The sequence below is a fragment of the Olea europaea genome, chromosome 7 (assembly GCF_002742605.1).
Source record: "Olea europaea var. sylvestris chromosome 7, O_europaea_v1, whole genome shotgun sequence".
Classification (NCBI taxonomy): Eukaryota; Viridiplantae; Streptophyta; class Magnoliopsida; order Lamiales; family Oleaceae; genus Olea; species Olea europaea.
Genome location: NC_036243.1, coordinates 18,780,449 through 18,803,017, shown reverse-complemented (window position 1 = coordinate 18,803,017; position 22,569 = coordinate 18,780,449). Strand labels below are relative to the sequence as shown.

Here is a 22,569-nt window from a genome sequence, read left to right as displayed (position 1 = left end):
ACCGCCCAAAGTCACCAATCCAAGGTTCGGAATCTTCAATCCCTTGCAGGCCATCATTACCTGAGGAAACATTGACTCATGGCCACCGGTCTCATTGACTAATCACAGGAGAATTCGACGACCCGACTTCCGAGCTCGGCACTGTAGTTGATTTGACTAATTTGACGTAATTGCGGCTGAAAACCATGTATAAATAGTGGAAGGATAGTTTTTATTAAGGACAGGTGAATGGATATACAAAGTCTTTACACAATCAAATCTTCTCAATTTACCTTATGTGATCTTTTGATACAAAACGTAATTTCCCTTTTTCTTAAAGTTGACTCGAAATTAGTCAATACAAATTTTGACGTCAACAAAGGTATATAAGAGTAAAGTTGAAAATTATCTAGGAAAGAAAATAAATACTTTAAGAAGTGATAAGGGGCTGAATACTTTTCTAGCGAATTTAACTTGTTTTGTGAACAACATGACATAATTCATCAATGTTCTGCATTTAGAATATTCGAACAAAATGATTTGGCTAAAAGGAAAAGTAGGACCTTAATTGAAATGATTAATGTCATGTTTATATATGCTTAGTTACGATTTAATTTGTGGGGTGAAACTTTGTTGACTGCATGTAGGAATACTTTGTGCTTTGGTATTCCTACAACAAGGTTTTATTAATTCTTCAAACCGTTTGACGGAATACCCTTAAGCATCTCATTCAATTAGAAGAGGGAGAAAATATCATTTGAGAACAATGATATCATGTTCGGGCCTTTAAATTTGTACCTAGCCACAATATTCCTGACCCAATTCATGGGATCCAAAGCTAGGACCACGCCCAAGGAGTGGCTGGTGAGCATCAAGCAGGGAAAAAGCGAGTCCCTCAAAAGCTATCCGAGTAGATTTAATAAACAATCCATGGAAGTAGAAAAGATATCTAATGACGCTGCACTCATGGCTGTACTAGCTAGACTGAGGCCCAAAACGAGATTCTAGTGGTCAGTACACGAGAATGGACCTAGAACTTACCATGAGTTCCTGAATCGAGTTGAAAAATATATAAGTGCTGAGAAAGTAACCTCTGACCAAGAGAAAGCCAGATATACCGACCTCCGCAATACGGCGAAAGAGAAAGAGACGAATAACAATCCTCAGCACGAAAGGAGAAATAATAGAAGAGAAAGAGACCGTCCTAAAACTCAGCCGTACAGGTCTTGAGAGTATCACCCACTAAAAGCCTCCTTAGAAAAGGTATTCATGCAAGCTGGCATGAAAGAGGTATTCTGCAGGCCGGTGACCTAGAAAAACGGACAGGGAGGACATCGCCAAGGGCGATACTGTGGATATTATAGAACGGCGGGACATGACATCGACAGTTACTGAGAATTGAAAGAGGAAGTTGAGTCCTTAATTCGCAAGGGACGCTTGCAAGAGTTCGTTGCCAAACCAAAAGAGGCAGACCGACCTCCACCACAGCTTTTACAGTAGGGTCCTACAACACGAACTTAGCAAGCAGTCCCTAACCATAATTCGTCCCTACCAGTCGAGATTATGATGGTTGGGAGAAATCAGTACATTGAATGGTCTAGAAGGCCAAGGCGCAGACAAGCCCAAGATGCACGAATCATGCCGAACTATGAAGAATGAACCCCACGGATTGGTACAGACTCTGAATGGTTTTGGTTCACGGAGGAGGATTCCTTAAGGATCCTCTAGGATCAGAGCGATGCCCTAGCAATTACCATGCCAGTAATCGGGGTGAAAGTGCATAGGACGCTGGTGGACAACGAGAGCTCGGTCAATATACTGTACTCGCGAACCTTAAGACATTTAGAAATATCAGAGCGTTATCTTCAGCCCTACCTAAGGAAACTGTAGGGATTCTCAGGAGATCCTATCAAGGCTCGAGGTTAAATTGTCTTGATTGTAGAACTAGGCTAAGCTCCTTGCCAAAGAAGGATTTTAGCTCATTTTATGATAGTCGACCCGTCATCCAATTACAATGCTATATTGGGGAAACCTATATTGCACAAGGTGAAGGTCGCCACATCAATTTATCACTATTGTATGAAGTTTTCCACTCCATACGGGACTCGAATTGTGCGAGGAGACCAAGCGGAGGCTAAAGTGTGCAATATTGACCTGTCCAAACCTCGGATCAACATGCTAAGGGGCAAGCCAGACGCACAAACTGGGGAAGCTAGACTAAAAAACCTATTGTCATAGATCTTTTCGAGATCGGCATCACAGACAAACACTTCAAAAGACCCATGGATGACTAATTGTCCTTTGATGAAAGAGAAGTTGACCCACACCCTTATCTTAGAGTCTTAGTAGTATCAATACCTGTGGTAGGGATTAACATCCTAAAGGTCCTAGATGACACCGAAAGTGCCATCAACATTCTCTTCAGCAACACTCTCAAATGGATGGGCATACCTACCAGTTTCCTACGACCATACTCCAATATGGTCCTTGGGTTAGGTGGAGCTCTAACCTCGACCAATGGTCAATCAAGCTCAATGTCGAGGTTGGATTGTCGTCTTACCAAATCAAAATGAATTATGAGTTTGTGGTGTTTGATACTCCATCAACATATGACGTTGTCATGGGACAGCTCTTAATATTTGGTTTGAAAGCGACGGTATTCCTCTACCATTATTCGATCAAATTCTCCATGTCTCATGGCGTAGGCGAAGTCAAACGAAGCAGGGAACTTATCGAAAGATGCCAATTGAAAACCCATACTAGCCATCAACACACTCTACCAGAAGTGTATATGGCCCGCACATGGGAAATTGAACTTGGTTTACTAGACCCGCGCATTAAAATCGAAGAAGGAGAACCCGTGGAAAGACTGGAGGAAATACCAGTATGTGATGACAACCCATCAAATGTATTCAAGATTGGGAACGAGCTGCGAAATTTGATCCGAAGTGAAATTTTGAATTTTCTCAGACAGAGCCTCGAAGTTTTTGCCTAGGATCACGAAGACATGAAAGAAATTAGCCCCACAATCACTTGTCACAAGCTGCATGTTGACCCCGGAGTCTGACCAAGACAGCAAAAACGTCATCCTTTAAACCCGGACAGGTACCAAGTACTTAACAAAAAAGTGTAGAAATTACTAGATTGCAAAATATCCCAAGTGGATTGCAAACCCGATTCTCATAAAGAAGCACAATGGAGACTGGAGGGTGTGCATAGATTTTACCGACCTCAACAAAGTATGTCCTAAAGATAACTTCCCTGTACCAGGAATAGATCAAATGGTAGATGCCATTGCTAGATATGGACTTCTCAGCTTTATGGATGCATACTCCGGATACAACCAAATACTAATGCACGGCCAAGATCAGGAACATACCTCGTTTGTCACCAATCGAGGTCTTTACTGCAATAGGGTAATGTCGTTTGGTCTCAAAAATGTAGGAGCCACCTATCAGCGGCTTGTGAACTTGATGTTTTCTCAATAGATCGGAAAAACTTTGAAAGTCTATGTTGATGACATATTGGTCAAAAGCACCTACGCCAGTAGAAATGTTTGATATCCTAAAAAAATACGGGATGAAATTGAACCTAAGGAAACGTGCGTTCGAAGTCAGCTCGGGAAAATCCCTCAATTCGATGGGAACAGCCAAGGAATTGAGGCAAACCTGGACAAGCTATCATCAGCATAAAAGCTCCAGCTCAACCAAAAGAGGTGCAGAGCTTAACAGGGAGAATCACCACCCTCAGTCGATTCGTATCGAAGTCCACAGACCGGTGTAAACCTTTCTTCGACACCTTATGGGAAGGAAAAAAGTTTGAGTGGACCTCAGAATGCCAAGATGCTTTTGACGAATTAAAGAAATAGTTAACTCAACCTCCCGTGCTCTCAAAACCAAAGGGAGGTGACGTCTTGAAATTATACCTAGTCGTTAGAAAACATGCTATCAGTGTCGTCCTAATTCGGGAGAAGGATGGAACATAGTACCCTGTCTACTACACAAGCAAGGCACTCCACGATTTCGAGCTCCGTTACTCCCCGCTAGAAAAGCTATCGTACGTGTTAGTTGTGGCAGCTTGGAAACTAAGGCCCTACTTCTTGGAGCACTCCATAGAGGTCCTTACCAATTCGCCATTAAGGCAACCTTGCAGAAATCAGATACATCCTAAAGATTAGTCAAATGGGCAGTAGAGCTTGGACAATTTGACATAAGGTATAGGCCCTACACCTCTATTAAAGGTCAGGCCCTCGCAGACTTCGTTGTAGAATTCAGCAATGAACCCAAAAAGGAACCAACACCAGAAGGCCCTTGGGAACTTTTTGTTGATAGTTCATCAATCGGAGACAAGTCGGAGGTAGGAGTTGTTTCTTAATTAGCCCAGACCGATGACTATTTTGCGAAGCCCTACCTTTTGACTTTAAGGCTTCAAATAATGAAGCCGAGTACAAAGCTTTCATTGTCGAAATAAGAATGGCAGTTGCGTTGGGAATTCCCATCTTGCACAGCGATTCCCAGCTGGTGGTCAACCAGATCAATGGAACGTATCAAGCCAAAGAAGAAAAGATGGATGGTTATCTCCAAGTTGTCAGAAAAGAACTCAAAAATTTCAAAGCTATTCAAATTAAACAGATTCCTCGATCCTAGAATAACCACACCGATGCTTTAGCTCGCTTGGCTACCAGTGAAGAGATTGAGGGGTTCGATAGCATTCCCATGGGGAGGATAGCACGATCGCCATAGAACTAGCCAAAGTGACTCTGATGATGATAGAACACAAGTCGACTTGGATGGATGAAATCATCTCGCATCTCAAAATGGGAGAGTGCCTTGAGGATCCAACAGAAGCAAGAAGACTTCGAACTAGGTCGACCAGGTACACGTTGATAGATGAGGTACTCTACAAAAGGGGACATTCTGTCCCCCTACTGAGGTGCTTGAATGAAGAAGAAGCACAGTACGCTTTGCAAGATGTACATGAGGGGATGTGTGGAAACAATTCCGGTGGACAATCCCTAGCCCACATGATCCTACGTCATGGATATTTTTGGCCTATAATGAAGAAAGATGCCTTGAAATTTGTGAAGAAATGTGATAAATGCCAGCATCTCGCCTCACTCATCAGAACATCGCATGCGAGTTGAGCCCGGTAGTTGCCCCTTAGCCCTTTACTAAGTGGGAAATCGACCTAATTGGACCTATACCCACAGGGACAGGTGGACTCAATTTTGCCATCGTAGCCGTGGATTACTTCACCAAATGGACCGAGGCAGAACCACTTGCAAAAATCATCGAACAAAAGACAATCGACTTTCTCTGGAAGCATATTATGTGCAGATATTTGTATACCTCACTCAATCGTCACCGACAACGAGAAACAGTTTGACAACTCTCGTCTTTTAGATTTTTGTAAAGAGCTCAGCATTAGGAAACACTTCTCCACTCCAAAAAACCCGCAAGCAAACGGTCAACTTGAAACCATTAACAAGACCATCAAACACACGCTAAAGGCAAAATTGGATGCGCTCAAAGGGGATGGATCAAAGAACTCCCAAGTGTGATGTGGTTGGTTTGCACTACCACGAGGACCAGCACGGGCGAGACACCATTCTAACTAGCCTTTGGGATGGAAGCCATGATCTCAGTAGAGCTCAACATCCCATCATTTAGCACTGTTGCCTATAATGAAGAGGAAAATCAAATGGCTCTTCGTTGAGAGCTTGACCTTGTTGAAGAGAAGAGAAATGACGCCGAACTTAGAAATTTATAAGCAACGAAATGCTAGATACTACAATCAAAAGGTACGAAAACGAGAATTCGAAGTGGATCCCTAGTCTTGTGAAAGGTATTCCTCGCCACGAGGGAGATTGACAATGGATCTCTGGGGCCCAAATGAGAAGGTCCCTACCTAGTCACAAAGATCTTGCCGAAAGGAGCATATGAATTGGAAGACCTGGGGGTAAGCCTTTACCCCACCATGGAACGCTGGATATCTTAGGCAGTATCATCAGTAAAACAAAGTCCATGATACATTAACATTGTCCGTAATGTCAATTACATAAATAAAAGGGACTCTTTATTTTATATCATTCAACACTTAGTAAACTCAGTGGAAAATTTCTCTTTATGAATTCTCAAAAGCCCTGCTCCATGTGCAGTCCTAGCTGAGGTCGTAAGTACTACGACACTTAGTAAATAATTCTTCCTTAGGAATTCTTAAAAGCCCTGTTCCATGTACGGGCCTAGCTGAGGTCGTAAGTGCTATGACACTAAGTTAATAATTCCTCCTTAGGAATTCTTAAAAGCCTTGCTCCATGTGCGGGTCTAGTTGAGGTCGTAAGTGCTACGACCCTAAGTGAATAATTCATCCTTAGGAATTCTCAAAAGCCCTACTCCATGTGTGGGCCTAGCTGAGGTCGTAAGTGCTACGACACTTAGTGAATAATTCCTCCTTTAGAATTCTCAAAAGCCCTGCTCCAAGTGCTACGACACTTAGCGAATAATTTCTCCTTAAGAATTCTCAAAAGCCCTGCTCCATGTGCAGTCCTAGCAGAGATCGTAAGTGTTACGACACTTAGCGAATAATTTCTCCTTAAGAATTCTCAAAAGCCCTGCTCCATGTGCAGTCCTAGCAGAGATCGTAAGTGTTACGACACTTAGCGAATAATTTCTCCTTAAGAATTCTCAAAAGTCCTGCTCCATGTGCAGGCCTAGCTGAGATCATAAGTGCTATGACACTTATTGAAAAATTCCTCCTTAGGAATTCTCAAAAACTCTGCTCAATGTGCAGACCTAACTAAGGAAAAATGCAGACACTTAGTCTACTGTCAAAAGTAAAACAAGTATTGCTTCGGGTTGAAAAGATGAGATGCATTTGAATACCGAGTCAAAATAGTCATTACAAACGCCATCAGCAAAAACATATGTTTAAAAGTTCATCAAATCAAAAAGGGCATCCTAAGAGGAACTAGGGGGTGGGGGGCCTGTCCAGATGGGAGAGCGTCTTTAGGAACATCAGCAACATCCTCATCAGCAGGTGAGACCCGAACTCCGACCTCCTAGGTCAATTGCCGGAGTTATTTCTTCTGCTCCTCTACTACTTCCTTGAGGAACGTCACATCAAACCCAGGTCTATCCCTATGAATGTGCTTAACGACCTATTCCAGAGCCACAACATAGGCATTCTGGGCCAAAGCATCAAATTCAGGAGATGACCTCCAAAGCTCAACCGTCCTCACAACCTTTGCCTCAGCTTCTTCTGCTCTTTTGGTCGCCCCCCTCGCCCTGTCGTTTGCCTCTCGCACCTTCTTCACTGCCTCCTCAACCTGGGCTCGCTACTCCTCAAACTTCTTTTTCTCTATCTCAGCTGTATGGCTGCTCCTCCCTCAAGACCTTCAGAGCTCTGATATCCTCCTATAGCTTCACCTCAAAATCCAGCCTGGAGTTCAGCTCAACACCTATCTTGTTCAGCCTCTCCTCATATCCCTTTTTCTTCGTAGCAAATTGAACCTTCTCTCTCTCCATGCCTTGGTAAAGGCTTAACGCATAATCCTTGGCCTCTAGTAACTTGTCGAGTTCGGCCTTCAGCTGATCTAAAGTCAAATAGACCTATTAGACATAATACGTTGTAAAATCCAAGTATACAAGCTTGGATAATGTACCTTATCAGCTGCCATCATATACAAGATAGATCGGTGGCTGTGAAGTTGAGTTGTAACGATTGCCTCCCCAAGTGGCATCTCATTAAAGAAATTGTGCTCTCTTTCATTCCAACTCCTAGTTAGGAGAATGGTAGAGTCGCGCAAAGGAGCAACGAGGGTGGCTATTGTCTTCCTAGAAGAGAAAGTGGCCTGTAGAAAATCAAGTAATATCTCTAGTCGATGACCCACTAAGCCGTCCAAACTCGATCTTTGTAAATTAGGACACTTCTCTTGAGATTGGGTGGAGCTAGTGGTGGCAGCAGAAGATACGATAGAAACTGGTGTTGTTGGGGTCAATGATGGCAAAGAATGAAGTACTGGACTTGGACTGAGCAGGTCCAAAGGAATAGGTTCGGGGACTGAGGCGTAGCTGGTGTGGAAGCTCGGTGCCTCTTCAAAGGGGGGACCTCCTCCTTAGTCTCTTCAGATCGAACTAGAACCTTGGCCCATTTTCCCTTTGCTGCTGCTGTTGTCTTAGCCACTTTATATCCCAACATTTCTTGATGTTAGGCTGAAAATGCATGACACAAAACACTATTCTAATACGAGTTCAATAAATGCTCTCTAAGGAAATAAGGTATCTCAATTCTTCACTGGGTTGGCTTGAGCAAATATTGATGGCAGCGGTGTGACCTGACCTGAGGTGATTGCCTGAAACAAACCAACCTTGAATAAGTTTTGAGTTCGAAATCACATACTTACACGACCGCTGTCTTTTCGAAAGAGCCCTTATAGCCTTAGCTCACCTCTGGGTATCTTTAGTCGAGGTTGATTTCTTGTAATCTGCAAAATAAAACACAGGCAATCAGTAATTCATTATGACCTAGTTGTGGATACCATACTTGCCTCGCCAGCCTGCAAGCATATCTTCCATCACGACTGACCTATAGGAATTAGCCCCTTACTCCTCCTGGTCATTCTCCTCACTGTCCTCACGAGATTCTACCTCCTCACTGCCCAAATCCTCCCAAATTTGCTCTATCTCCCCAGGATGAGCTACAGTAATTGGGTTAACAACCGAAATGGGAATAAGGGTGAAAATTTCTCTACAACTAGAAGACAAGCTGGAGGTGGAAGGGACTGATTCTTCCTACTAGTTTTCCCAGAAATGAACCCTGGATTTATCCGAACTCTTATACAGATCGAAAATAAAGTATGAATTGAAAGGACAAAGAGAGGATGCAGAAGAATACCTGGGAACTCGAAGAAAAAAACGACCTCACTTAAAGATAAAGATGGACGTAGTAAAGATTTCTTGCTACCTTGGAAAGAAAAAAATCGCACAAAGTAAGATAAAATGAAGGCTCAAAAGGAATTTAAAAAGATGGAAAATCAAAAGGCTTAATTTGAACCATCCGTCCAAAAGGTGGACGGAAAAATTGACGGTCTAGATGTGATAAGCTCGAAACTACGTAGTTTTATTACGAAACTTCCCAAGGAAGTCACCACGAGTGTCGTACAACTCATCCCCATCCAAAACATAACACTTGGCACAGTAATAATTACACTTCTTAGAAATGTAACAGCCAAATTAAGAGGTCGGTCCCCTTTACAGCCGAACTGACCTGTGGGGTAACTGTTGACCACCGAACTGCAATCACATGAAAGTTGTTCGCAAGCCCCACCTCAGGTAGATATGAGTTTGGTTGAAGTATATAAATAGTAGAGCCATGATTCAAGGAAAAATATTAAAAACACTTGAAATCATATTACATTTCACAATCAAGATCAAAGATTAATTCTTCACTCATATTCATACTTTTCCTTCTCGTTCTTCAAAGTTTTAGTAGGAATACTTTGTGCTCTGGTATTCCTATAACAAAACTTAATTAATCATTCAAACCGTTTGTCTAAATACCCTTAAGCATTTCATTCAATTAGGAGAGGGGGCAAATATCACTTGAAAACAATGATATCGCGTTCGGGCCTTTAAATTTATTCTTGTCCAATATCTAGTTTTAATTCATCTTGTTGCTGTATTTCTTGTGATCTTCTTTTGTTTCTTCCCCAAACCCCGTTGTTTTCAACAATCTCAAATGATATTTGTGCAATGGAGAGCGAAACTACAATGGAGACAATCAAACTAATGAATCAAGAATTTGTGCGATTGGATTGACTAGATGTGACTAATTTCACGCAATAGCAAGACAAATTAAAGTTTCTTCTAATGGCGTTGAAGATTTTCTATATTCTTGATCCAAATTTAGAAACATTACCGGAACCAACGAATGGAGAGATAAAAACAATTAAAGTCAAAAGACAAAAGCGCTAAGATGATGAATTAATTTGTCGCAGTCACATACTCAACGCACTGTTGGATCGCTTGAATGATTTATACAACAACACTTCTTCGACGAAATAAATCTGGAATGTCTTGGAGAGTAAGTATAAATCGGAAGAGGAAGGTACCAAGAAATATTTGATTTCTAACTACTTCAACTTTAGATTTCTTGAAAATGTTCCCCTTCTTCCCCAAGTGCATGAACTGCAAGTTATTGTCAATAAATTAAAGTCGATGAAGATTGAACTCCCGGAGACCTTTCAAGTGGGGGCTATAATTGCTAAACTCTCGAGGACTTGGAAAGGATACCGAAAGAAGATCATGCATATTCTGAAGATTATTCTTTGGAACAATTGTAAAAGCATCTTCGGATTAAGGAAAAGTCCAGAATGCATGATGAGAGTGAAAATTCTCATAAAAGAACTTCCAAAGTCAATGCAGTGGAGCAAAATGAACCGTCTGTGAAATCCAACAAGAGAAAGCTTTCAAGAAACTTAAATAAATCTAAGAAGAAAATCAGTGGTGGATGTTTCGTGTGTGGAAAACCTAGTCATTATACAAAGGTGTGTAGGCAGCGAAAACGAAACAACTCCGAGGGTAAAGTGAGTTCTATCCAAAACGATAAAACTGTGGCCACCGTAAATGAAATAAATGCAATCAGGGAAAAGTTTCCCAGGTGGCGGTATGATACTTGTGCTACCGTACATGTATCATATGATAAATTTTTGTTTAAAATATATCACGAGGTGGATGGAGACTAAGAGATACAAATGGGTAACGAGGTTGGGTCCAAGGTGATTGGAAAGGGGAATGTTGATATCTTTTTCACTTTTGAAAAAATCGTTACTTTGACAAATGTACTACACGTTCAGGATATGAATAAGAACTTAGTGAGCGGTAATCTCTTAGAAAAATTGGACATCAAATGTGTATGAATCCGGTAAACTTGTATTATTCCTTAACGGGGAAATTTGTTAGAAATGACTATTCTTGTGAATGAATGGTCAAATTGTGTATCATTGACAAAGAAATTAATAAAATTGATTTTGCTTATTCCATTGATTTATTTTCATTGTGTCATGCTAGATTAGGTCATATTAGTAGAAGTATTATAAAACGTATGAAAAAATGTGACTTGATTTCATATGATAAAAATAATGAATATAAATATAAGATGTGTGTATAATCTAAGATGATTAAAAAACATTATCAAAGTATTAGGAGGACCTCTAGCATCTTAGAATTAATTCATACTGATATATGTGAAATGAATGGCATGTTAACTAGGATCGGAAATAGGTATTTTATGACCTTTATTGATGATTGCACCTGATACACGTATGTTTACTTGATGAAACATAAAAACGAAGTCTTTGATATGTTTAAGTTTGTTAACCACCGAACTCCGATCTCGTGAAAGTTGTTCGCAGGCCCTACCTCAAGTAGATTTGAGTTTGGATATAACCCTCACCTCGGATTTGCTCGTCGTAACCCTAAAAAGACATCATGATTGCCCTTTGTCACATCATCCTCTCAATCTCACACACTTGTTAAAAGTGATGTCATCATCATCCAAAGCCACCAATCCAAGGTTCAGAAACTTCAATCCTTTGCAGGCCATCATTACCTGAGGAAACATTGATGCATGGCCACGGCCTCATTGACCAATCACAGGAGAACTCGAAGACCCGACTTTCGAGCTCGGCATTGTAGCTGATTTAACTAATTTGATGTAATTTCGGCTAAAAATCATGTATAAATAGTGGAAGAATAGTTTTTCTTAAGGATAGGTGAATGGATATACAAACTCTTTACACAATCAAAATTTCTCAATTTACCTTTTATGATCTTTTGATACAAAAAATAATTTGATTTTTTCTTAAAGTTGACTCAAAATTAGTCAATATAAATTTTGACGTTAACAGTTTGGTGCTAGAAGGAGGGCCACATTGTGAAAAATAGCCCCATTCTCTCCACAAAAATCGGGAGTCATGAGTCATAGCTCCAGCACTAGAAATCCATTTTATACTCACCTCCATAAAACCAATATCCTACCTAGTTCTCCAAAACCGTGAGAGCAGAACCGAGTAAACGACCCACAAATGACCGCCATGAGAAAAGCCCTGGAAAAGCTGACAAATGTAGTGAGACGATTGGAATGGAACCAAGCCCATTTGTCCCCATGAGATACCGAGGTAGAATCCCTAGCAAGGACAAGGGCAAGACATCTTCCACCAAGAGGACCTTCCACTTTTCAAGAGGAGAATCCTCCAGAAGTCGAACTGATAAAGTCAGGAGCCAAGAGTTTGCAGCAAGGAGGTCTGGCAATGTATTTGACAGGTTGGGATCTCAGCACTCGCTAATCCCTACTCGAGGACAAGCTAAACCTAACCTAAAATGTCCTCTGGAGAAAGCAAAACCCAAAATAAGTGCCCTGAAAATAAGGATCACCGACCAGGAGACCAAAAACAAGGGTGGCACCGGAGACTACTTCACCAAGCGACATACCCCTTCACTGAAAATGTTCTTATCGAACCATTACCCGAAAAATTGAAGATTTCCCAGATGATCGCATACGAGAGAAAGGGGGATATTCTTAGTCACCTTGATAAGTACACCTCGTGGATGGAGCTACAGGAAGTAAGTGATGGCATCATGTGCCGGGCTTTCCTCTTGACCCTAGGGGACAAAGCACAAAGATAGTTCAAGAGATTGCAATAGAGGTCGGTAAAAAGTTAGAACAACCTAGCCACAATATTCCTGACCCAATTCATGGGATCCAAAGCTAGGACCACGCCCAAGGAGTGGCTGGGGAGCATCAAGCAGGGAAAAAGCGAGTCCCTCAAAAGCTATCCGAGTAGATTTAATAAACAATCCATGGAAGTAGAAAAGATATCTAATGACGCTGCACTCATGGCTGTACTAGCTAGACTGAGGCCCAAAACGAGATTCTAGTGGTCAGTACACGAGAATGGACCTAGAACTTACCATAAGTTCCTGAACCGAGTTGAAAAATATATAAGTGCTGAGAAAGCAACCTCTGACCAAGAGAAAGCCAGATATACCGACCTCCGCAATACGGCGAAAGAGAAAGAGACGAATAACAATCCTCAGCACGAAAGGAGAAATAATAGAAGAGAAAGAGACCGTCCTAAAACTCAGCCGTACAGGTCTTGAGAGTATCACCCACTAAAAGCAAAGGAGAAATAATAGAAGAGAAAGAGACCGTCCTAAAACTCAGCCGTACAGGTCTTGAGAGTATCACCCACTAAAAGCCTCCTTAGAAAAGGTATTCATGCAAGCTGGCATGAAAGAGGTATTCTGCAGGCCGGTGACCTAGAAAAACGGACAGGGAGGACATCGCCAAGGGCGATACTGTGGATATTATAGAACGGCGGGACATGACATCGACAGTTGCTGAGAATTGAAAGAGGAAGTTGAGTCCTTAATTCGCAAGGGACGCTTGCAAGAGTTCGTTGCCAAACCAAAAGAGGCAGACCGACCTCCACCACAGCTTTTACAGTAGGGTCCTACAACATGAACTTAGCAAGCAGTCCCTAACCATAATTCGTCCCTACCAGTCGAGATTATGATGGTTGGGAGAAATCAGTACATTGAATGGTCTAGAAGGCCAAGGCGCAGACAAGCCCAAGATGCACGAATCATGCCGAACTATGAAGATTGAACCCCACGGATTGGTACAGACTCTGAATGGTTTTGGTTCACGGAGGAGGATTCCTTAAGGATCCTCTAGGATCAGAGTGATGCCCTAGCAATTACCATGCCAGTAATCGGGGTGAAAGTGCATAGGACGCTGGTGGACAACGAGAGCTCGGTCAATATACTGTACTCGCGAACCTTAAGACATTTAGAAATATCAGAGCGTTATCTTCAGCCCTACCTAAGGAAACTGTAGGGATTCTCAGGAGATCCTATCAAGGCTCGAGGTTAAATTGTCTTGATTGTAGAACTAGGCTAAGCTCCTTGCCAAAGAAGGATTTTAGCTCATTTTATGATAGTCGACCCGTCATCCAATTACAATGCTATATTGGGGAAACCTATATTGCACAAGGTGAAGGTCGCCACATCAATTTATCACTATTGTATGAAGTTTTCCACTCCATACGGGACTCGAATTGTGCGAGGAGACCAAGCGGAGGCTAAAGTGTGCAATATTGACCTGTCCAAACCTCGGATCAACATGCTAAGGGGCAAGCCAGACGCACAAACTGGGGAAGCTAGACTAAAAAACCTATTGTCATAGATCTTTTCGAGATCGGCATCACAGACAAACACTTCAAAAGACCCATGGATGACTAATTGTCCTTTGATGAAAGAGAAGTTGACCCACACCCTTATCTTAGAGTCTTAGTAGTATCAATACCTGTGGTAGGGATTAACATCCTAAAGGTCCTAGATGACACCGAAAGTGCCATCAACATTCTCTTCAGCAGCACTCTCAAATGGATGGGCATACCTACCAGTTTCCTACGACCATACTCCAATATGGTCCTTGGGTTAGGTGGACCTCTAACCTCGACCAATGGTCAATCAAGCTCAATGTCGAGGTTGGATTGTCGTCTTACCAAATCAGAATGAATTATGAGTTTGTGGTGTTTGATACTCCATCAACATATGACGTTGTCATGGGACAGCTCTTAATATTTGGTTTGAAAGCGACGGTATTCCTCTACCATTATTCGATCAAATTCTCCATGTCTCATGGCGTAGGCGAAGTCAAACGAAGCAAGGAACTTATCGAAAGATGCCAATTGAAAACCCATACTAGCCATCAACACACTCTACCAGAAGTGTATATGGCCCGCACATGGGAAATTGAACTTGGTTTACTAGACCCGCGCATTAAAATCGAAGAAGGAGAACCCGTGGAAAGACTGGAGGAAATACCAGTATGTGATGACAACCCATCAAATGTATTCAAGATTGGGAACGAGCTGCGAAATTTGATCCGAAGTGAAATTTTGAATTTTCTCAGACAGAGCCTCGAAGTTTTTGCCTAGGATCACGAAGACATGAAAGAAATTAGCCCCACAATCACTTGTCACAAGCTGCATGTTGACCCCGGAGTCTGACCAAGACAGCAAAAACGTCATCCTTTAAACCCGGACAGGTACCAAGTACTTAACAAAAAAGTGTAGAAATTACTAGATTGCAAAATATCCCAAGTGGATTGCAAACCCAGTTCTCATAAAGAAGCACAATGGAGACTGGAGGGTGTGCATAGATTTTACCGACCTCAACAAAGTATGTCCTAAAGATAACTTCCCTGTACCAGGAATAGATCAAATGGTAGATGCCATTGCTAGATATGGACTTCTCAGCTTTATGGATGCATACTCCGGATACAACCAAATACTAATGCACGGCCAAGATCAGGAACATACCTCGTTTGTCACCAATCGAGGTCTTTACTGCAATAGGGTAATGTCGTTTGGTCTCAAAAATGTAGGAGCCACCTATCAGCGGCTTGTGAACTTGATGTTTTCTCAATAGATCGGAAAAACTTTGAAAGTCTATGTTGATGACATATTGGTCAAAAGCACCTACGCCAGTAGAAATGTTTGATATCCTAAAAAAATACGGGATGAAATTGAACCTAAGGAAACGTGCGTTCGAAGTCAGCTCGGGAAAATCCCTCAATTCGATGGGAACAGCCAAGGAATTGAGGCAAACCTGGACAAGCTATCATCAGCATAAAAGCTCCAGCTCAACCAAAAGAGGTGCAGAGCTTAACAGGGAGAATCACCACCCTCAGTCGATTCGTATCGAAGTCCACAGACCGGTGTAAACCTTTCTTCGACACCTTATGGGAAGGAAAAAAGTTTGAGTGGACCTCAGAATGCCAAGATGCTTTTGACGAATTAAAGAAATAGTTAACTCAACCTCCCGTGCTCTCAAAACCAAAGGGAGGTGACGTCTTGAAATTATACCTAGTCGTTAGAAAACATGCTATCAGTGTCGTCCTAATTCGGGAGAAGGATGGAACATAGTACCCTGTCTACTACACAAGCAAGGCACTCCACGATTTCGAGCTCCGTTACTCCCCGCTAGAAAAGCTATCGTACGTGTTAGTTGTGGCAGCTTGGAAACTAAGGCCCTACTTCTTGGAGCACTCCATAGAGGTCCTTACCAATTCGCCATTAAGGCAACCTTGCAGAAATCAGATACATCCTAAAGATTAGTCAAATGGGCAGTAGAGCTTGGACAATTTGACATAAGGTATAGGCCCTACACCTCTATTAAAGGTCAGGCCCTCGCAGACTTCGTTGTAGAATTCAGCAATGAACCCAAAAAGGAACCAACACCAGAAGGCCCTTGGGAACTTTTTGTTGATAGTTCATCAATCGGAGACAAGTCGGAGGTAGGAGTTGTTTCTTAATTAGCCCAGACCGATGACTATTTTGCGAAGCCCTACCTTTTGACTTTAAGGCTTCAAATAATGAAGCCGAGTACAAAGCTTTCATTGTCGAAATAAGAATGGCAGTTGCGTTGGGAATTCCCATCTTGCACAGCGATTCCCAGCTGGTGGTCAACCAGATCAATGGAACGTATCAAGCCAAAGAAGAAAAGATGGATGGTTATCTCCAAGTTGTCAGAAAAGAACTCAAAAATTTCAAAGCTATTCAAATTAAACAGATTCCTCGATCCTAGAATAACCACACCGATGCTTTAGCTCGCTTGGCTACCAGTGAAGAGATTGAGGGGTTCGATAGCATTCCCATGGGGAGGATAGCACGATCGCCATAGAACTAGCCAAAGTGACTCTGATGATGATAGAACACAAGTCGACTTGGATGGATGAAATCATCTCGCATCTCAAAATGGGAGAGTGCCTTGAGGATCCAACAGAAGCAAGAAGACTTCGAACTAGGTCGACCAGGTACACGTTGATAGATGAGGTACTCTACAAAAGGGGACATTCTGTCCCCCTACTGAGGTGCTTGAATGAAGAAGAAGCACAGTACGCTTTGCAAGATGTACATGAGGGGATGTGTGGAAACAATTCCGGTGGACAATCCCTAGCCCACATGATCCTACGTCATGGATATTTTTGGCCTATAATGAAGAAAGATGCCTTGAAATTTGTGAAGAAATGTGATAAATGCCAGCATCTCGCCTCACTCATCAGAACATCGCATGCGAGTTGAGCCCGGTAGTTGCCCCTTAGCCCTTTACTAAGTGGGAAATCGACCTAATTGGACCTATACCCACAGGGACAGGTGGACTCAATTTTGCCATCGTAGCCGTGGATTACTTCACCAAATGGACCGAGGCAGAACCACTTGCAAAAATCATCGAACAAAAGACAATCGACTTTCTCTGGAAGCATATTATGTGCAGATATTTGTATACCTCACTCAATCGTCACCGACAACGAGAAACAGTTTGACAACTCTCGTCTTTTAGATTTTTGTAAAGAGCTCAGCATTAGGAAACACTTCTCCACTCCAAAAAACCCGCAAGCAAACGGTCAACTTGAAACCATTAACAAGACCATCAAACACACGCTAAAGGCAAAATTGGATGCGCTCAAAGGGGATGGATCAAAGAACTCCCAAGTGTGATGTGGTTGGTTTGCACTACCACGAGGACCAGCACGGGCGAGACACCATTCTAACTAGCCTTTGGGATGGAAGCCATGATCTCAGTAGAGCTCAACATCCCATCATTTAGCACTGTTGCCTATAATGAAGAGGAAAATCAAATGGCTCTTCGTTGAGAGCTTGACCTTGTTGAAGAGAAGAGAAATGACGCCGAACTTAGAAATTTATAAGCAACGAAATGCTAGATACTACAATCAAAAGGTACGAAAACGAGAATTCGAAGTGGATCCCTAGTCTTGTGAAAGGTATTCCTCGCCACGAGGGAGATTGACAATGGATCTCTGGGGCCCAAATGAGAAGGTCCCTACCTAGTCACAAAGATCTTGCCGAAAGGAGCATATGAATTGGAAGACCTGGGGGTAAGCCTTTACCCCACCATGGAACGCTGGATATCTTAGGCAGTATCATCAGTAAAACAAAGTCCATGATACATTAACATTGTCCGTAATGTCAATTACATAAATAAAAGGGACTCTTTATTTTATATCATTCAACACTTAGTAAACTCAGTGGAAAATTTCTCTTTATGAATTCTCAAAAGCCCTGCTCCATGTGCAGTCCTAGCTGAGGTCGTAAGTACTACGACACTTAGTAAATAATTCTTCCTTAGGAATTCTTAAAAGCCCTGTTCCATGTACGGGCCTAGCTGAGGTCGTAAGTGCTATGACACTAAGTTAATAATTCCTCCTTAGGAATTCTTAAAAGCCTTGCTCCATGTGCGGGTCTAGTTGAGGTCGTAAGTGCTACGACCCTAAGTGAATAATTCATCCTTAGGAATTCTCAAAAGCCCTACTCCATGTGTGGGCCTAGCTGAGGTCGTAAGTGCTACGACACTTAGTGAATAATTCCTCCTTTAGAATTCTCAAAAGCCCTGCTCCAAGTGCTACGACACTTAGCGAATAATTTCTCCTTAAGAATTCTCAAAAGCCCTGCTCCATGTGCAGTCCTAGCAGAGATCGTAAGTGTTACGACACTTAGCGAATAATTTCTCCTTAAGAATTCTCAAAAGCCCTGCTCCATGTGCAGTCCTAGCAGAGATCGTAAGTGTTACGACACTTAGCGAATAATTTCTCCTTAAGAATTCTCAAAAGTCCTGCTCCATGTGCAGGCCTAGCTGAGATCATAAGTGCTATGACACTTATTGAAAAATTCCTCCTTAGGAATTCTCAAAAACTCTGCTCAATGTGCAGACCTAACTAAGGAAAAATGCAGACACTTAGTCTACTGTCAAAAGTAAAACAAGTATTGCTTCGGGTTGAAAAGATGAGATGCATTTGAATACCGAGTCAAAATAGTCATTACAAACGCCATCAGCAAAAACATATGTTTAAAAGTTCATCAAATCAAAAAGGGCATCCTAAGAGGAACTAGGGGGTGGGGGGCCTGTCCAGATGGGAGAGCGTCTTTAGGAACATCAGCAACATCCTCATCAGCAGGTGAGACCCGAACTCCGACCTCCTAGGTCAATTGCCGGAGTTATTTCTTCTGCTCCTCTACTACTTCCTTGAGGAACGTCACATCAAACCCAGGTCTATCCCTATGAATGTGCTTAACGACCTATTCCAGAGCCACAACATAGGCATTCTGGGCCAAAGCATCAAATTCAGGAGATGACCTCCAAAGCTCAACCGTCCTCACAACCTTTGCCTCAGCTTCTTCTGCTCTTTTGGTCGCCCCCCTCGCCCTGTCGTTTGCCTCTCGCACCTTCTTCACTGCCTCCTCAACCTGGGCTCGCTACTCCTCAAACTTCTTTTTCTCTATCTCAGCTGTATGGCTGCTCCTCCCTCAAGACCTTCAGAGCTCTGATATCCTCCTATAGCTTCACCTCAAAATCCAGCCTGGAGTTCAGCTCAACACCTATCTTGTTCAGCCTCTCCTCATATCCCTTTTTCTTCGTAGCAAATTGAACCTTCTCTCTCTCCATGCCTTGGTAAAGGCTTAACGCATAATCCTTGGCCTCTAGTAACTTGTCGAGTTCGGCCTTCAGCTGATCTAAAGTCAAATAGACCTATTAGACATAATACGTTGTAAAATCCAAGTATACAAGCTTGGATAATGTACCTTATCAGCTGCCATCATATACAAGATAGATCGGTGGCTGTGAAGTTGAGTTGTAACGATTGCCTCCCCAAGTGGCATCTCATTAAAGAAATTGTGCTCTCTTTCATTCCAACTCCTAGTTAGGAGAATGGTAGAGTCGCGCAAAGGAGCAACGAGGGTGGCTATTGTCTTCCTAGAAGAGAAAGTGGCCTGTAGAAAATCAAGTAATATCTCTAGTCGATGACCCACTAAGCCGTCCAAACTCGATCTTTGTAAATTAGGACACTTCTCTTGAGATTGGGTGGAGCTAGTGGTGGCAGCAGAAGATACGATAGAAACTGGTGTTGTTGGGGTCAATGATGGCAAAGAATGAAGTACTGGACTTGGACTGAGCAGGTCCAAAGGAATAGGTTCGGGGACTGAGGCGTAGCTGGTGTGGAAGCTCGGTGCCTCTTCAAAGGGGGGACCTCCTCCTTAGTCTCTTCAGATCGAACTAGAACCTTGGCCCATTTTCCCTTTGCTGCTGCTGTTGTCTTAGCCACTTTATATCCCAACATTTCTTGATGTTAGGCTGAAAATGCATGACACAAAACACTATTCTAATACGAGTTCAATAAATGCTCTCTAAGGAAATAAGGTATCTCAATTCTTCACTGGGTTGGCTTGAGCAAATATTGATGGCAGCGGTGTGACCTGACCTGAGGTGATTGCCTGAAACAAACCAACCTTGAATAAGTTTTGAGTTCGAAATCACATACTTACACGACCGCTGTCTTTTCGAAAGAGCCCTTATAGCCTTAGCTCACCTCTGGGTATCTTTAGTCGAGGTTGATTTCTTGTAATCTGCAAAATAAAACACAGGCAATCAGTAATTCATTATGACCTAGTTGTGGATACCATACTTGCCTCGCCAGCCTGCAAGCATATCTTCCATCACGACTGACCTATAGGAATTAGCCCCTTACTCCTCCTGGTCATTCTCCTCACTGTCCTCACGAGATTCTACCTCCTCACTGCCCAAATCCTCCCAAATTTGCTCTATCTCCCCAGGATGAGCTACAGTAATTGGGTTAACAACCGAAATGGGAATAAGGGTGAAAATTTCTCTACAACTAGAAGACAAGCTGGAGGTGGAAGGGACTGATTCTTCCTACTAGTTTTCCCAGAAATGAACCCTGGATTTATCCGAACTCTTATACAGATCGAAAATAAAGTATGAATTGAAAGGACAAAGAGAGGATGCAGAAGAATACCTGGGAACTCGAAGAAAAAAACGACCTCACTTAAAGATAAAGATGGACGTAGTAAAGATTTCTTGCTACCTTGGAAAGAAAAAAATCGCACAAAGTAAGATAAAATGAAGGCTCAAAAGGAATTTAAAAAGATGGAAAATCAAAAGGCTTAATTTGAACCATCCGTCCAAAAGGTGGACGGAAAAATTGACGGTCTAGATGTGATAAGCTCGAAACTACGTAGTTTTATTACGAAACTTCCCAAGGAAGTCACCACGAGTGTCGTACAACTCATCCCCATCCAAAACATAACACTTGGCACAGTAATAATTACACTTCTTAGAAATGTAACAGCCAAATTAAGAGGTCGGTCCCCTTTACAGCCGAACTGACCTGTGGGGTAACTGTTGACCACCGAACTGCAATCACATGAAAGTTGTTCGCAAGCCCCACCTCAGGTAGATATGAGTTTGGATATAAACCTTAGCTCGGATTTGCCCCTCGTAACCCCAAAAAGACATCATGATTGCCCTTTGTCACATCATCCTGTCAATCTCACACACTTGTTAAAAGTGATGTCATCACCGCCCAAAGTCACCAATCCAAGGTTCGGAATCTTCAATCCCTTGCAGGCCATCATTACCTGAGGAAACATTGACTCATGGCCACCGGTCTCATTGACTAATCACAGGAGAATTCGACGACCCGACTTCCGAGCTCGGCACTGTAGTTGATTTGACTAATTTGACGTAATTGCGGCTGAAAACCATGTATAAATAGTGGAAGGATAGTTTTTATTAAGGACAGGTGAATGGATATACAAAGTCTTTACACAATCAAATCTTCTCAATTTACCTTATGTGATCTTTTGATACAAAACGTAATTTCCCTTTTTCTTAAAGTTGACTCGAAATTAGTCAATACAAATTTTGACGTCAACAAAGGTATATAAGAGTAAAGTTGAAAATTATCTAGGAAAGAAAATAAATACTTTAAGAAGTGATAAGGGGCTGAATACTTTTCTAGCGAATTTAACTTGTTTTGTGAACAACATGACATAATTCATCAATGTTCTGCATTTAGAATATTCGAACAAAATGATTTGGCTAAAAGGAAAAGTAGGACCTTAATTGAAATGATTAATGTCATGTTTATATATGCTTAGTTACGATTTAATTTGTGGGGTGAAACTTTGTTGACTGCATGTAGGAATACTTTGTGCTTTGGTATTCCTACAACAAGGTTTTATTAATTCTTCAAACCGTTTGACGGAATACCCTTAAGCATCTCATTCAATTAGAAGAGGGAGAAAATATCATTTGAGAACAATGATATCATGTTCGGGCCTTTAAATTTGTTCTTGTCCAGTATCTGGTTTTAATCCATCTTGTTGCTGTATTTCTTGTAATCTTCTTTTGTTTCTTCTCCAAACACCATTGTTTCCAACATTTAATCTGAAGTGAGCATAAATAAGAGTTGACAGTCGTTGGAATTTCTCCATGCCTTTGTTAGAAAACAAGATCCTCTTCTATGTTCTATTACTATAATGGTTTCTTGATCTGTGAATAATTATTTGTTTTCCGTGTAACGCTCATAGACCATAAACACTAGAACTTGAATGAAATGCGAGAGAGAGAGAGAAGCACCCTCAGCTTGTGATTATATTGAAGACATGTTAAGAATTTATAACTAAAGTTTTTGGAACTCCCTGCT

At 42.0% G+C, this 22,569-nt stretch overlaps 2 protein-coding genes across 2 annotated transcripts; both read left to right on the top strand.

The window, feature by feature from the left end:
* Positions 1-4,795: 4,795 nt before the first annotated feature.
* On the top strand, positions 4,796-5,539 carry LOC111398016. The gene is made up of 2 exons (XM_023024976.1): positions 4,796-5,117; positions 5,316-5,539. Exons 1-2 carry the CDS (start codon positions 4,796-4,798, stop codon positions 5,537-5,539), a joined length of 546 nt encoding a protein of 181 aa, XP_022880744.1.
* An 11,262-nt stretch (positions 5,540-16,801) lies between these two features.
* On the top strand, positions 16,802-17,545 carry LOC111398014. Its single transcript, XM_023024975.1, has 2 exons — positions 16,802-17,123; positions 17,322-17,545. Exons 1-2 carry the CDS (start codon positions 16,802-16,804, stop codon positions 17,543-17,545), a joined length of 546 nt encoding a protein of 181 aa, XP_022880743.1.
* Positions 17,546-22,569: the final 5,024 nt, after the last annotated feature.

Excerpts from the sequence above, each read along its gene's own strand:
- LOC111398016 (XM_023024976.1), top strand. The coding sequence starts at position 4,796 with ATGGGAGAGTGCCTTGAGGATCCAACAGAAGCAAGAAGACTTCGAACT. Across the intron at positions 5,118-5,315 it reads CATCAGAACATCGCATGCGA|ATATTTGTATACCTCACTCA; the intron begins GTTGAGCCCGGT and ends TATTATGTGCAG.
- LOC111398014 (XM_023024975.1), top strand. The coding sequence starts at position 16,802 with ATGGGAGAGTGCCTTGAGGATCCAACAGAAGCAAGAAGACTTCGAACT. Across the intron at positions 17,124-17,321 it reads CATCAGAACATCGCATGCGA|ATATTTGTATACCTCACTCA; the intron begins GTTGAGCCCGGT and ends TATTATGTGCAG.